Here is a 15008-nt window from a genome sequence, read left to right as displayed (position 1 = left end):
AAGTTTTACCAGATCCTTTGGGAAAGCAGAGGGTGGGAGCATGTGCTTTGTCTTGTTCTGCCTCTTGGGGGGTGGGCAAAGAGACAAGAAGGAGTGGTACCCACTGCAATTCACTCAAAACTCCAAATGCGATCCCCAGGCATAAAAAAAAGAGGTTGGTGATCCTTGCGCTAGATAAGCCTTGAACATCACAACTTGTTTTGGATCTTGCCTTCGTGATCCAATCTCAACATTATTTACCTCAAAACAGCCAGCCACGAGTGCAATAAAACCAATGAACTTCAGGTTGTGTGTTTGTGCGTGTGTTTTTTTTAATTGCATAACTTTCTGCGAACGTCACAGAGTCAGGTTGGAAAGGAACCCACACGGGCCTCAGGGCGGGCAGTCCTTCTTCCCAGGGAATTCTGGGAATGGTAGTTCTGTGGGGGGGGTCCTCCTAACCACTCCCAACACCCTTAACAAGTTACACTTCCCAGGATTCCTTGCGGTGGTGGTGACTATTTAAGGTGGCATAATGCTGCTTTAAATGCATATATAGTACAGGTGGAGCCTAAGACCCAGTTGGCTTCCCAATGTGGAGCAGGAAGAGGCCGCCATCTTCTTCTCCTTCAACCCAGGCAGCAAAATGTCTTGAGCATAGCTGCCAAGCTTTCCTCTTTCTCGCGAGGAAGCCTATTCAGCATAAGGGAAAATCCCTTTAAAAAAGGGGATAACTTGGCAGCTATGGTCTTGAGGCTGTGTGACAAAGCAACTTGAATGAACCTGGGTGTTATACAATTGGGGGGAAGGAGGGGGTTGCCATTTGTTGCCTTGCTTTGACAACGAAATGTACTGAGGTACCCCCTGCCAGGATGTTATCCCCAAAGAGAGAGAACACCCAACCCTTTCAACATTCTCTTCACCTTAACAAAACAGCACTCTGCGCGTACTCATTAATAAATTTAAAAAGGAATCCTCTTATTACTCTGCATGCCTCAAGCAAGTTTTAGCACTCAGGCTGAGAGTACAAATTAGGAAAATTTTGAGATTAGAGGGGGGAGAGAGAGCTTTCATAATATTATATATTTCCAGCACTTGTGAAAGCGATCTTAGAAGAAGGCTGAGGCTGCAAACACACCATTTCAAGCACGTTTGACACCACCACCTCCCTCAAAGGTGCTGAGAATTGTAGTTCTGTAAACTAAGGTTCCCATGGCGAGGGAGGAGAAATAGGCTTCAAATACGTGTTGTGAATGCAGCCTTGTAAGAGTGGGGCTTCAGTCTTGAAACTCGTTTCCAAAAGCATGGGCTCATTTCTGCCCTTCTTTTACGGAGCCCAGTCCTTTACTTGAAAGGCTGCCTGGTGCTAAACAACAGGAGAGATCAGGAACCTCGAATCTGCTCACCAGCAGCATCCGAGTAGGAGATTGAGCAGCCACAGAGGTCAAAGTCCTTTCCAGTAGGGATAAGATATCTCACGTGTCTAATTGCATCCACATTTGCAGCTATTAGCACATGCAGAATTTTGCGAATCCTCTGGCCCACAGCCAATCTTGGCCCCTCAGGGGATCCAAGCTGGCCCATGAGGTCATTTCCTCCCCCCCCCCCAAAAAAACCAACAACAACGCCCACCTGCCAGTCAGCTGGTGTCACTGGGTTATGACAGCTGTTGGGCAGGAGCGCAGAGTTCGGTCCTGCTGGGGTTCGCTTCACCAGGTATTTTCCTACTGGGAACTGGCAAAAAGACCCCTGCGTTAAGCAGAAACGAACCCTCTGATCATCAGCGGATGAATGGAAGGTTCAATCCTTTCTCTGCATGGAACAGGCTGGCAGAAAACCTCTCTCCTCCCAACCCCAACTTTGGCAGGCAGGCAGGCATGGCCAAAATCGTGCCCAATCCCTGTGGTAAGGAGACTGCTGGACATCAAATCTCTGTTCATGGCATGGAGAGAAGATGGCAAGCTATTCACTGGCATGCAATCCCTGTTGTGTTGTGGTGACACGTCTGAGCTGGCGGGGGGGGCATGTGTAGTTTAGGTGTCTTGTTCCCCAAAATAGGAGCAGCCAGGAGCCTCCATCTGAGCCAGGAGCCTTATTATTATTATTATTATTATTATTATTATTATTATTATTATTATTAAAATTTGTATACCCACAGGTCTCAGGGCGGTTACAACATCACCACACAGTCAATTTCACGATCCTAGCCATCTCTGCTCACTGGAAGGACAGATCATGAAGCTGAGGCTCCAATACTTTGGCCACCTCATGAGAAGAGAAGACTCCCTGGAAAAGACCCTAATGTTGGGAAAGATTGAGGGCACTAGGAGAAGGGGACGACAGAGGATGAGATGGTTGGACAGTGTTCTCAAAGCTACAAACATGAGTTTGACCAAACTGTGGGAGGCAGTAGAAGACAGGAGTGCCTGGCGTGCTATGGTCCATGGGGTCACGAAGAGTCGGACACGACTAAACGACTAAACAACAAACAACAAGCCATCTCTACTCAGAAGTAAGTCCTGTTGAATTCAGCAGGTCTTGCACCCAAATGAGTGGGGTTAGGACTGCAGTATGGAGCTCTTTTGTTCAGAAAACGAGGGAACGTGGGGTGTGTGTGTGAAGTGTTTCTGAGCATGTGCAGAGTATCTCTGGTATACAGCTGGAAGCTACATACACACAGAGAGAGCTGGGCTTCAGAGGCGTCAGGAATTGTTGACTCTGTAATGTTCTCATTAAGAACAGCCTCAGAATTAAGGAACGTCTCATTTCCTCTCTCATTTTGAAATTCGTTTTGAGAGGAATGAGTTAAAAACCTCTTCCCGCCCCACCCCACCCCCACCCCTAGCCATTTTCTGTTTACTATAAACCAGTCGAACCCGGTCATCACTGAACGCTTCTCTGAGCCGAAGGGCTTTTGAAAATCTCTCTTAAGGCCACCCAACAGGTGAAATGGTTTGTGATGAAATATTGCACCAGCCGCTGTCGCTGGCTCCCTTTCCAAAGTCTATCTCTGGGGACCATCCGGGGGGGAAAGAGCAGCAGGTGTAATAGGCCAACTAAAAATGGCAGGCAGGTATTTGTGTGTTATTTCTGTGACCGTGCCGACATAAAATTAAACCTTCCAGAAAAATAAATAAACCCTCGCCAGCTGATATTTGCCGGCAAAGACGGAAAGGCTCTGGTCAAGGCCAGTTTCGTCTTCAAAATACCGCCTCCTTTTCTGCAGCCTCATTTCTAAATTGATGTTATAAATAGACTTGCTAACGGTCCCTTTAGCACACTACCAGCACCCATATCTCGATGGGGGACCTATACGTCCCCCAAGTGTCCCCATCATCCCTGACCATTGGTCATGCTGGCCAGGGCTGATGGGAACTGGAGCCCAACACCATTTTGAGGGCCGCAGGTCCCCAGTTCCTGCACAAGAGTTCACCCCAATCTTTTCCTTTTTCCTGTACTCAGCCTTGTAAGCTGTGATCTCAAACCGGAGACCTGCCTCTAAGCATGTGCAGAGTATTTTCCAGTCCTGGCCAAGGTAGCAGCGAGCAACCCGCCACTCCCTTCCTCCTCCACTCCGAAATCTGGGATTTACAGGCAAAAGCTCCCAAATCAGAAGGCAGAGGTTGAAAACGTCGAGAGCTTAATAAGCAACTGTGCGGTGCAGTCTGGTTTTTATTTGCGCAATTGATGTGCACGTCTCAAACCGAAAGGGGTTTCTGAGGCTTAGCGATGGGGCCGATTCGAAAACTCAATGAGCACATTTATTGGAAAGCAAGAGTGATGAATTGGTTTGGATCTGGCGTAGGCCAAACCGTTTGGGTTTGTATTACCGGGATATGCTTTTGACTGATTGTCTTTGTAGCGCCGCCAAGCCCTTGGCCATATAATAAAACTTGACTAAATTAAACAACAACAAAAATGTACTACCAAGCTGTGAAGTCATTTGTAATATTCAACGGTCTCTAGAGGTGCGATGCAATTAGGCTGCAGGTAGTTTGTCTGGCTGCTCTAGGAATGCTCTCTCTCGCGCTCTAGTCCTCGTGCAGAGAGTCTTGTGCATTTCACAGCTGCACTGCAGGCAGAAATTAAACAGGGACATCTTTCTCTCCCCGCCCGCCCCCCAAATCTCCATGTAGGGAAAGGGTCCACCTTCTGAAATTTCACCTGGAATGCAGCTGGGAAAGAAACTAAACCTGTGCCGTACAAACAGGAAGCTGAATCAGGTCATTGGTCCATCTAGCAGAGCTTACTCTGCACCAGGGATGTTCAGTTTCTGATAATTGGTTCTCATGGGAAACTTACAGATTCTTGCTTCACACAATTAACTGAAGGCAGTGTCAATTTACTCTTGGCAGAAAGCCAAGGTCTGCCTGGCCTGGAAACTACTCTCTGATTGGTTAATGACCAGCACTGAACTCTGTTATCTAGGAATTCTAGCACAGTTGTTTCTTGTTGGGTGTTAGGAGTAGGAGTGCTGCGTATGGTTGGAGAGAGAGAGAGAGAGAAAGGATTTATTTTGCTTTGCTTTGTATGCAGAAACTCTGATGGTTTATTTTCTTTTATTAAATCCTGTAAATAGTTCTTCTGCGTCTAGCTGACTAGTCATTTCCACCTCAACTAGCTTCTGCGCTGTGCAGGAAAACTCTGCTATGTTTGGGCTAAAGCCACTAGAGCTATGCCTGACACTTCAAAATTCTAAGAGAATTGGTGGTCCTCTGGATATAGCTGACTACAACGCCCACCAGACCCTCCAGGTGTCCCTATTTTCCAGGGACAGTCCCGAATTTACAGAAGCCATCCCGGTTTCTGATTTGATCCTGGAATGTCCTGCTTCTTCTTAGGACATCCCTATTTTCATCAGAGAAATGTTGGAGGGTGTGGAGTTATGCAACCCCCGAGCCAAGGAGATAAGTAACTCTACAACCTTTAGAAGACAGCTGAAGGGCAGCCCTGTATAGGGAAGTCTTTTAATGTTTTATCATTATATATATAGTATATAAGTTGGAAGCTGCCCAGAGTGACTGGGGCAATAAAAGGTAAAGGTAAAGGACCCCGACAGTTAAATCCAGTCGAAGGCGACTCTGAGGTTGCGGCACTCATCTTGCTTTACAGGCCGAGGGAGCCAGCATTTCTCCGCAGACAGTTTTTCTGGGTCATGTGGCCAGCATGACTAAGCCGCTTCTGGCAAAACAAGAGCAGCACATGGAAATGCCGTTTACCTTCCTGCCGCAGTGCTACCGATTTATCTACTTGCACTGGTGTGCTTTCAAACTGCTAGGTTGACAGGAGCTAGGACCGAGCAACGGGAGCTCACCCCGTCACGGGGTTCGAACCGCCGACCTTCTGATCGGCAAGCCCAAGAGGCTCAGTGGTTTTGACCACAGCGCCACCCATGCCCCATCTATCATTATGGAATAGGACGTATCTATTTTCATCGGAGAAATGTTGGAAGATGTGCCCCACCATCCCTGTCTGGGGCTGATGGGAACTGCAGTCCTGCAACATTTGGCTGGCCACAGATTCCCTAATTTCCAATTTGTGCACAGTTTCACAGCAGCTCTTCAAGATTTCAGACTGAGGCCGTTCCCAGCCCTCCCGGAGGACGCCAGGGATTGAACCTGGGACTTCCGGCACGCAGAGCACGTGCTACACCTCTGAGCCTTCTCGTCTACAGAACATTTGAGCCTGCCTTATACCTAGTCAAGACGGTCGCTTCATCTAATCATGCCGATCCTAACCGAGGGAGCATTATGTTATGTGCTGCAACTCTTTGTAGCTTTAAAGGAGGATTAGACAAATTCATGGAGGCTATCAATGGATACAAACCATGGCTGCTATGTTCTCCTTCCTCTGTCAGAGGCAACTTGCCTCCGAATGACCGCTGCTGGGAATCACCAGCGGGTAGAGGGGCTATTGAACTCTGGCCCTGCTTACAGGCACCTCATAGGCATGTGGTTAGTCACTCTGCGAACTGGGTGATGGACTAGGTGGGCTCTTCTCTGGAGGGCAGGACTCGAACCATTGACTTCAATTCACAAGAAGGATTCCAGCTAAACATCGGGAAGAACTCCCTGACAGCAAGAGCTGTTTGAAAGTGGAAAGGTCTGCCTTGGGAGGGGGTGGACTCTCCTTCCTTGGAGGTTTTTAAGCAGAGGTTGGATGGCCATCTGCCATGGGCGGTTTAGTTGAGATTCCTGCATTGCAGGGGGCTGGACTAGATGACCCTTGGGATCCCTGCCAACTTTACAATGCTATGATTCTGATCTTACTGGGTTGTGTATATATCTGTACATATATACAAATTAATCAACACAGTCGCTAGCATTTTGGGATTTTCCCTTGGGACAAGTGGCTATGGGGACTTTCACGCTGAGCTTCTGAACTTTAAAAATGTACTACTCCACCACCACTGGGTTAAGGGCAGCCGAAGGCAAGGCTGGTCTCACATCTTCGTATAAATTCTTTAAGAAAGTCCAAAGGTGGCCTTCCGATGGAGGTAAGGTGAGGCAGCTAGAATCACAGAATTGTACGCAAGGGTCATCTAGTCCAACCCCCTGCGGTATAGGAATCTTTTGCCCAACGTGGGGCTCGAACCCACAACACTGAGATTAAGAGTCTCATGCTCTACCAACTGAGCTATGGCAGACAAAACAGATTTGACTCCCTATTATTTATGTGTATTAAAACATAGACACTTTGTCACTTGCAAAAGGATGCTCAACCAGGCATGGCGATGTGTGTGGGGGGGGGAGGGAACGAGGGACAAAGACACAATTAAAAATCAATGCAATTAAAAGCCAGCTTCAAACATTAAACGAGAACAGAGCAGAACCTTGAGTGGGAGGAAGACAGGAGCTCAATCAATACCAAATCAATCTATCTGGAGGACCAATTAATACTGGAACCACATCACATATGGCCACAGCCCAGCAGGAAGTTCTCCTGCGTAAGCTCCATCATTGAAATGACTGGGAGCTGTGCAAGAGCACAATTGGCTGGGAGGAGGCTAACCTGGGAGGTGGATCGGGACCCTCTGCTCAGAAGCGGGAGGCAGAAAGCAGTGCTCAGAAAAATTCCCCTCGCAGATCCCAGGCGCTGCATAAAATCTCCCTGGGATTCGAGATGGGCAGGATGCAACCGGGATACATCATTTTAAAAATAAAAGACTGGATGTGGCAGATCTGAAGCCTGCTTGTGTGAGTCATACCGTCTGCCCCAAGGGCTCTTGTCTTTAACCTCACACCCAGAGCAGCTTTGCGCATTTTCAAAAAGGTATCCCCTTTCCTTCTTTTATCGTTCTTTTTAATCGAAAGATTTTCGTGGAGACAAAGGTCAATATAAGCATCTCTGTTTTCAGGTCAGCTGCTTTGAACCTTCCAAAGACCAAGGACACAGCCTTGCCCTTGAAAACAGCTTCTGGAGTCCATCCCTGACTCAGATTCAGAACTTCTCTTTCCTCCTTGTCAAGCATCACCTTGGAAAAACACGACCCCCCAAACCCCCCTGCTTTCACATCCTAAAAGCAACCTCCGGCCACAAGACCCTGGGGACATCGCCCCCTGCCGCCCCCTCCTCGCTCCTGACCTACCTGCAGCCGTTCTTCCCAGGATGCTGGCCTAAACTGGACAGCGGAGTCTTCTCTAGGATGCTGTTGCCAACTTTGGAGCTCTGCGCCGAGTTCCTAAGTTTGCCAGGCAGGCAGGCGAAGGGTTAAGGCAGGGCTCGTCGGCTCCAGCGGTGGCACCTGTCAGTGGGAGGGAACTAGTGGAGAGAGGGAGAGAGGGAGAGAGGGAGAGAGAAAAAGAAAAGAGCGAGGGACTGGAGTGAGTTTTGCCAGAGTCTCCGGCAAAGCAGGGAGCAGACAGGAGGCAGCCCCATGAAAGTCTCCAGCTGCAGAGGTTGAGAGAGGAGGGAATGCTCCTGCTTCCTTTTTTCCCTCTTTTGCCCATCCATGCCTGGCTGGAAAGAGGCGGCCAGATGGAACCTGGAAAGGGGGGTTCCTAGGAAGCCAGAGGCCAGATTATAAACAGCAGCAGCAGCAGCGGAAGCAGCAAGGAAGCACAACAGATTTAGCCAGATATCGATAAGAGGAAGGGAAAGGAGGAGGAGAGGCTGAGAAGAAAATGCAGCTGACACGGTGCTGTTTCATATTCCTCATCCAAGGAAGCATCTATCTGCTGGTGAGTGAGCAACGGACAAGGGAAAGGTGAGGTTGCGGGGCGGGAATAAGGATAGTGGCATGCCCTTGGCGGTGCCTGAGAGCAAAGGGGCGGCTTGTGCAAAGCGCTGCTTGAAATTAGTATGTTCCAGCAGTTTTGCGGTCTGCTGCTTCCGCGTCGCACTTCTTAGCATGCACTGTGCTTTGCCTGGGCTTAACAATTGTCCTCGCATCAACTTTGCCAGGCAGGTTCGGGGCGCAGGAGATTTGGGAGGGGGGATCCAAAGGGCATCTAGTCCAACCCCACAAGGCAGGGCTATCCATCCACCTGCCTATCAATTAAGGTTGCCATTTTCCTTTTCTTTAAGGTCCTGATCTAGGGTTGTAAGCAGGTGCCCGTTTAAGAAAAGCGTCACCTGCCAAACCTCTTCCTTAATTGCCTGTCTGTTTGAATCTCTCATTGCTTGTTGCTTTAAATTGGTTAACCACCCCGGAGGAGTGTTCTCTGGGCAACGTGCAATAAAAGTTCAAAATGAGTTATATATATAAAAATAAATGACAAGGAATGCAGTAAAAAATATACCGCAATAAAACACAAAACAGCGCAGATTTTTAGAGATAAGAAATAAATCTTAACAACTCCATTTGAGCGCACCTAGTCATTCAGAAAGCTTGAACAGTCTTATAAAGCTACCTGATCACTTTTTATCTCATTCTGGGATCAGATTCTGTTCAATAATAGCTTTATTGCTGAATGTCAGGCTGTAGTTAAATGCACTACAGGGAGGAGAGACAGAGAGAAAGGGGACAATTTGACTATCCCTGGAACAAACACAGATACACCTTGAAGAGGCAAACAGGTTGCACCACCCAAATAAATAAGCAATTCTAGCTGGCTCAAGTAGGCAAGCCAGGCTGCAAGTAAGGAAACCACACATGACAGGGGGATATCATATATTCATTCGCAGGCAACCTGGTCCTGGGGACAGAAGTGCTTGCAGTGGCAAGCTATCAGATGCTAAGTACAAACAGAATCCATCCTGCAAGTTTCCCCGAAGGAAACTGGAAGGCCACCAAACAAACTAGCTCTCCTTATGGGGCAAGGGAGGCAGAACTCAGGGGAGTGAAGATTCCTCCCAAATCCAATGGGGAGACAAAGGGAGGCAGCTGAAGAGAAAATAATAAGAGATGGTTGAGGTCACCCTAGTGAGCTTTCTGACGACGGAAGGATCTGAACACAGGTCTAGAGTCTGTGCCGAACCTAACTGAACACAGGTCTAGAGTCTGTGCCGAACCTAATCGACTTTGGGCTGGTAGCAAATGATCGTCCCGTCCCCCCCCGCAAGATGGGCAGGTTCCCTACTGACCCCTGTTTAAAACGGTTGCCAAAACTTACAAAAACTAATTAGCAAATCAGGCCTCGGAAATGGCACGGGTTTTTTAAAAAACGCTGCAGCGGGCTTAAGAAGCCTTGTTTCCCTATCAGGCAGAGAAGACGCTTTTTTTTTTCTTCAGCCATGCTATCCCAATGCATGTCTGCAAGGTTCTGGTTGTTGTTGTTGTTGTTGTTTAATCCTTTGCCCGGGGCTCTGGAGCTGTGTGTTCAAGAGGAGCTACTCACTCTTTGGTTGGCAGGAAGGGTCTAAGAGAAGACCTTGGATGCTTGGATGCCCAAAAGGTGACTTCTTGGATCATTGTTATCATCCCCCGCCAAAAAAAAAAAAAAGATTCTGAGGTTTTGCCTGCAGCCTTTATATTTAAGAACCTGGCGGGGTGTGTGTGCTTTGGGTGAATTGGCATAGAAAGAGAATAACAATTGATTTTCAGCGGGGAGCGGCAACACAGACACACCCTCCATTTAATCTCTGAGCCCACTGAAAAACAGAACTTATCTCACTGGAATTGTGGGTGGTCACAGGTAGCAAACCTTATCTCCTGGAGAACATACTAGGCACTCTCCCCACTGCCCTTTGGGGTAAGGTTCTACCGGCTCCCCCACTACTGATTTTGTTGTTCTCTGCACAGGGGGGGGGGAGGGGGAAAAAACCCCACACATTTCAGGTCCACAGGGAAACAAGTCCAGAGTTTTCTTTGGCAGCAGAGTGCCCTTAATCCCTGCCGAATTGGCACAGGCGCATCTTCCTGCAAACACTGTGGGCATGGGGGCTGGCAGCTGGGCTGAAGCCGGTTGCTTTGTCTAGAAGGACGCTGTGGTTGCTTCTCGCCTGGTTTCTTCCCCATCCAGCCACCCCACCCCTCATAACGTATTTTCTTTCCTCTCTCTCTCTCGCTCTAAAAAAAAAAAATGGTTACGCCCTATGCCAGTCAGCGGGGCACTTAAAAATCTGCCTGCATGTCAAGAAATCGAATTAGGATGGTTCTGCGGTCCTCTCCTCCCTACTTAAAAAGGCGGTTGTGTTTGTTTGCGATAATTACAGAAATCAGAGTCGGCAGCCACCAAACGGTAGGTTGCCTATTATGGTGAAGCAGAGGTTGGAAAGCTTTGGCCCTCCAGCTGAGCTACAACTCCCACCAGCCCCGGCAAGCATAGCCAATGGCCAAGGATGTTGGGAGTTGTAGTTCAGCAACGGGCCAAAGGGTCTATATGCTTCCCCGTCCCTACAATAAGCATGCAAAGCTGCCTTGTCCTCTGGCAGGTGTTTGGTGTATTCAGTCTGGGATCATCTGCTCGGACTAGCTCAGGGGATGATGTGTTTCCTTTTCCTTGGGGAGGAATTGTGATGATCCAAAATTCTTGGGCTACAACCCCCATCGCTCTCAATCATTGGCCATGGTGCCGGGTTACAAACACTTCGGGTTACAGACTCCGCTAACCCGGAAGTAGTACCTCGGGTTAAGAACTTTATACCTCAGGATGAGGACAGAAATTGCGCACCGGCGACGGCAGCGGGAAGCCCCATTAGCTAAAGCGGTACCTCAGGTTAAGAACGGTTCCAGGTTAAGAACGGACCTCCGGAACGAATTAAGTACGTAACCAGAGGTAGCACTGTATTTGATCCATTGGGAAATGGTTAAATAAAAGTCTAAGCAGGAATGGAACATGCACAGTCAACGGAAAGAGAGAATGGGTGGGAAGGTATTAGGAATTAAGGAAATGTACTTTACTGCGAGCAGCAAAGGAGGGAGGGGAAAGAAGCATCTTGAAAGGGGGGTGGAAAGCCCATTTTAAAATAGGTGTTAAATCTGAATTGATTTGATGTTAATCTGTTAAAAAGATTGGGAAATTAATAAAAATTGATAGGCAAAATAACAGAAACTAGGGACGTGTTGTATGTCCGTGTGCCCCCACTGCCTTGTGTCTTCCCGCTCAGAGGCTGGGACAGGGATGCAGTTGCAGCAGCTAAATGCAGCAAGCCGGAGCCAAGTGATCAACAATCCCTTGGTGCCCCTCACAGCCATGGCAGCGGCCTGGCAGACAGGCCCTGCCCGCTTTGCTCTCCCACCCACCACTTTCTTGATGGGAGACCGACCAGCTGAGTGGTGGGGAAACAGTGGGAAACTTTCTTCGGGGCATTCGAGTGACCCGGATCTTGTTTTTCATTTAAAAACAAACAGGAAGTCATTAAAAACAAACAGGAAGTGACGCCATATTGAGTGTGGGGGTGGGGAGCAGGAGGCATAGATCTAAGATATGTGGAAGAAGAAGAAGAAGAAGAAGAAGAAGAAGAAGAAGAAGAAGAAGAAGAAGAAGAAGAAGAAGAAGAAGAGGAGGAGGAGGAGGAGGAGGAGGAGGAGGAGGAGGAGGAGGAGGAGGAGGAGGAGGAGGAGGAGGAGTAGTTTGGATTTGATATCCCGTTTTATCACTACCCGAAGGAGTCCCAAAGCAGCTAACGTTCTCCTTTCCCTTCCTCCCCCACAACAAACACTCTGTGAGGTGAGTAGGGATGAGAGACTACAGAGAAGTGTGACCAGCCCAAGGTCACCCAGCAGCTGCATGTGGAGGAGCGGAGACGCGAACCCGGTTCAATTACGAGTCTACCACTCTTAACCACTATACCAGGCATCCCCAACCAGCGACCCTCCAGGTGTTTTGGCCTACAACTCCCATGATCCCTAGCTAACAGGACCAGTGGTCAGGGATGATGGGAATTGTAGTCCAAAACATCTGGAGGGCCAAAGTTTGGGGATGTCTGCACTACACCATGCTGGCTCTCGGAAGGATGCACAGATCTGAACTTCCAGTAATACCTTGAAATGTTGGACTGAAAGGAAGGCCCCTTGGGAATTCGGGGCTCCGCGTGAAAAAGTGAGAAGCAGGGTTTGCGTGGCGGTCCCGACATTTTCGGGGAAGTTGGAGTGCATGCAGCCTTGGCTGGAGATACTAGGGACTGGACCCCAGGGCTTTCTGCATGCCCCTTTCCCTGATTCAGAAATACCCATGTAATAAGAGCTCCGGCTCCCGGTTTATATAGAGCCCTCTTACCTTCCCAGATCTCAGGGCGAGGCCCTATGCTTGGTGCCCTCTCTCATACAGGTGCAGTGAGTTACCGCATAAAGGAGGATATTTATAGGAGAGGAGAGTCCTTTGCCCTGGAATTCTCCCATCTTTGCCTGCTTCTAGAACTTAGAATCAGTTGGGAGGGATCAGGGAGGGGATCGAGGCCAACCCACCCTGATCAATGTTGGATCTACAACACATTATCTGTGATAGGATGACTGCCTAGCCTCTGCTTAAAATACTCCCAGTGAAGAAGAACCCAACACCCAACACCTCCTGCTCCACCGTCAAACAACTAGAAAGCCTGACACTCCACACCATGCAAAGAATCCTGGAAACTGTAGTCCGTCCGTCCCCCTTACAGAGCTTCTAATTTCCAGGAACCTTTGCAAACTACAGTTCCCAGGGTTCTTTGTTTTTAATGTGCGTCAAACATCCTTCAAATTTATGGTGCATGTCTGCCCAATGTTTAGTTGGAATCCCCTTAACTTGAAAGGTGATCTAATTCCAGAAGTTGTTATCATTTAATCTGGCGCTTACGATTCCGTATTCTGGTTCATCTAAACAAATAGGCAAAAAGAAACATGAAGGGAGGGAGGTGTTGATCATTCTATAGTATTTTGTATAATCGTTAAGAGCAGTATTGATTCTTGGGGGGGGGAACTATTTCATGAAAATAAATCGACACCAGATGTGGTTGGTAACTATAGTTCCCATTTTCCAGCTGTGGAAACTGAGGGCGTTGGATTCCCATCAGCCCCAGCCAACATGGCGAATGGTAAAGGGTGATGTAGTCCCAAACAACATCTGGACGGCCACACTGAGCAAAGCTTTATTTAAGAAAAAGAAAAAAGAAGAAAATGTTGGGTTCCTTTTTAAATGCATTTTTCCAAAATTTGATATATAGTTTTGCATTCTAGTCAGTGACCGAAATAAATCAATTAAATTAAATTAAGATATACAGTTAGCTTTAAACATTTCATATCTCAAGACTTCCCAGTCCATCAGCTTCCCAGTCCAGTTAATTCTTTAAACTAAGCAGCAGCAATTAAAAGTGCCAGAGTGAGAAGCATTTCATCTCCTCACTTGGGCATGAAACTGTTAAAATGTGCCTCTTCCAATTACCTGGGAGTAATTTCCATTGAATTCAATGGGTCTGCCTCCTGGGTTAGACATGCATAGCCCTGCACTGCTAAGCTTCTTGGAGGACAGGCACCCCGAACCCACAAATAAACAAATTAGAAAACAAAGCTCAGATGGAGAGAATGAGTAATACAGCATCCCTACAGTTTAGTCATCCTGACAGCAATGCCTCTGGCTTCTGCACACATCACCTTGCAAATATCCTGGGTCAACATTTCCCCAACCCCCACACTGTCCTTCCTCAGCTTGGGCAGGGGGGCGGGACTCAACTTTATGGCAGAGCAGAAACAGTGCAAATTGTTCCATACCAAAGGCCCCACAATCCAATACCAATGCTGGGGCAAGCAAGCATTGTGACCTATTGAGAAGCTGCTTTCTGCTGTTGGAAGTTTTGCTGCGTCTGTTTATGGGTCATTGCGATGGTTGTATTGCAATGTCGTTTGGTTTCTATATGATGCTGTTAGGGTTGCCATCTTTGTTCTGGCAAAATACAGGACAGGGTATGGGTGGGTTTGGGGGCGATTTCTTTTACCCTTTCTGGTGCTGAAGTGACTTCAAAGCAATCCATTACAATCTTCAGAAAGGTAAAGGTAAAGGACCCCTGGATGGTTATGTCCAGTCAAAGGCGACTATGGGGTTGCGGCGCTCATCTCGCTTTCAGGCCGAGGGAGCTGGCGTTTGTCCACAGACAGCTTTCCGGGCCGTAGCCAGCATGAGTAAATCGCTTCTGGCGAACGGGGACACCGTGACGGAAACCAGAGCGCACGGAAATGCCATTTAGCTTTGCCTTTATTACAATCTACTGCGGCCTATCCAGGATGGCCCCTCTGGAAGTTGTCTCACACACATACACATGGACGCACACATGAATTCGTAAATCTGTCTGTGCTTGGCTACCCAGAGCTCAAATACATGACCTTACACACACCCTTTCAAATACATGCATTGAGAGAGCATCCCCAACTTGGCAGAGAGAGAAAGAGAAAAGACCTAAAATACAGGACTAAACTGTGCCAATACAGGACGGAGCATTTTACACTGAAAAACGGGACAATCTTGTACGATACAAGACAGGTGGCAACCATACCCTCAATTGTTGTTTGTGAGTCACTTAGAGAGCCTTTTGCCGTGAGCAATTAATACATGAAATAAATATGCATAGCTTGGACGGAGAAAACCAGCGTGGGGGACACTGGTCAGAGTGTCAGACTAGGGCGTGGGAGAGCAGTTTCCAACTCTGCCGTGAAGCTCACCGGGTGACCTTCAGCC

General features: G+C 48.0%; 1 protein-coding gene across 1 annotated transcript in view; it reads left to right on the top strand.

Annotated features, from left to right (window-relative positions):
• Positions 1-7795: 7795 nt before the first annotated feature.
• NXPH3 (neurexophilin 3) overlaps positions 7796-15008 on the top strand; it is a 19989-nt gene continuing 12776 nt past the window's right edge. The window contains exon 1 of the mRNA XM_035136226.3: positions 7796-8159. Coding sequence (XP_034992117.1) covers positions 8103-8159 — 57 coding nt within the window. The 5' untranslated portion in view covers positions 7796-8102. The remainder of the gene's footprint in view (positions 8160-15008) is intronic.

The sequence above is a fragment of the Zootoca vivipara genome, chromosome 12 (genome assembly GCF_965207765.1).
Source record: "Zootoca vivipara chromosome 12, rZooViv2.hap1.1, whole genome shotgun sequence".
Classification (NCBI taxonomy): Eukaryota; Metazoa; Chordata; class Lepidosauria; order Squamata; family Lacertidae; genus Zootoca; species Zootoca vivipara.
This window is presented reverse-complemented; position numbering and strand designations above follow the sequence as displayed.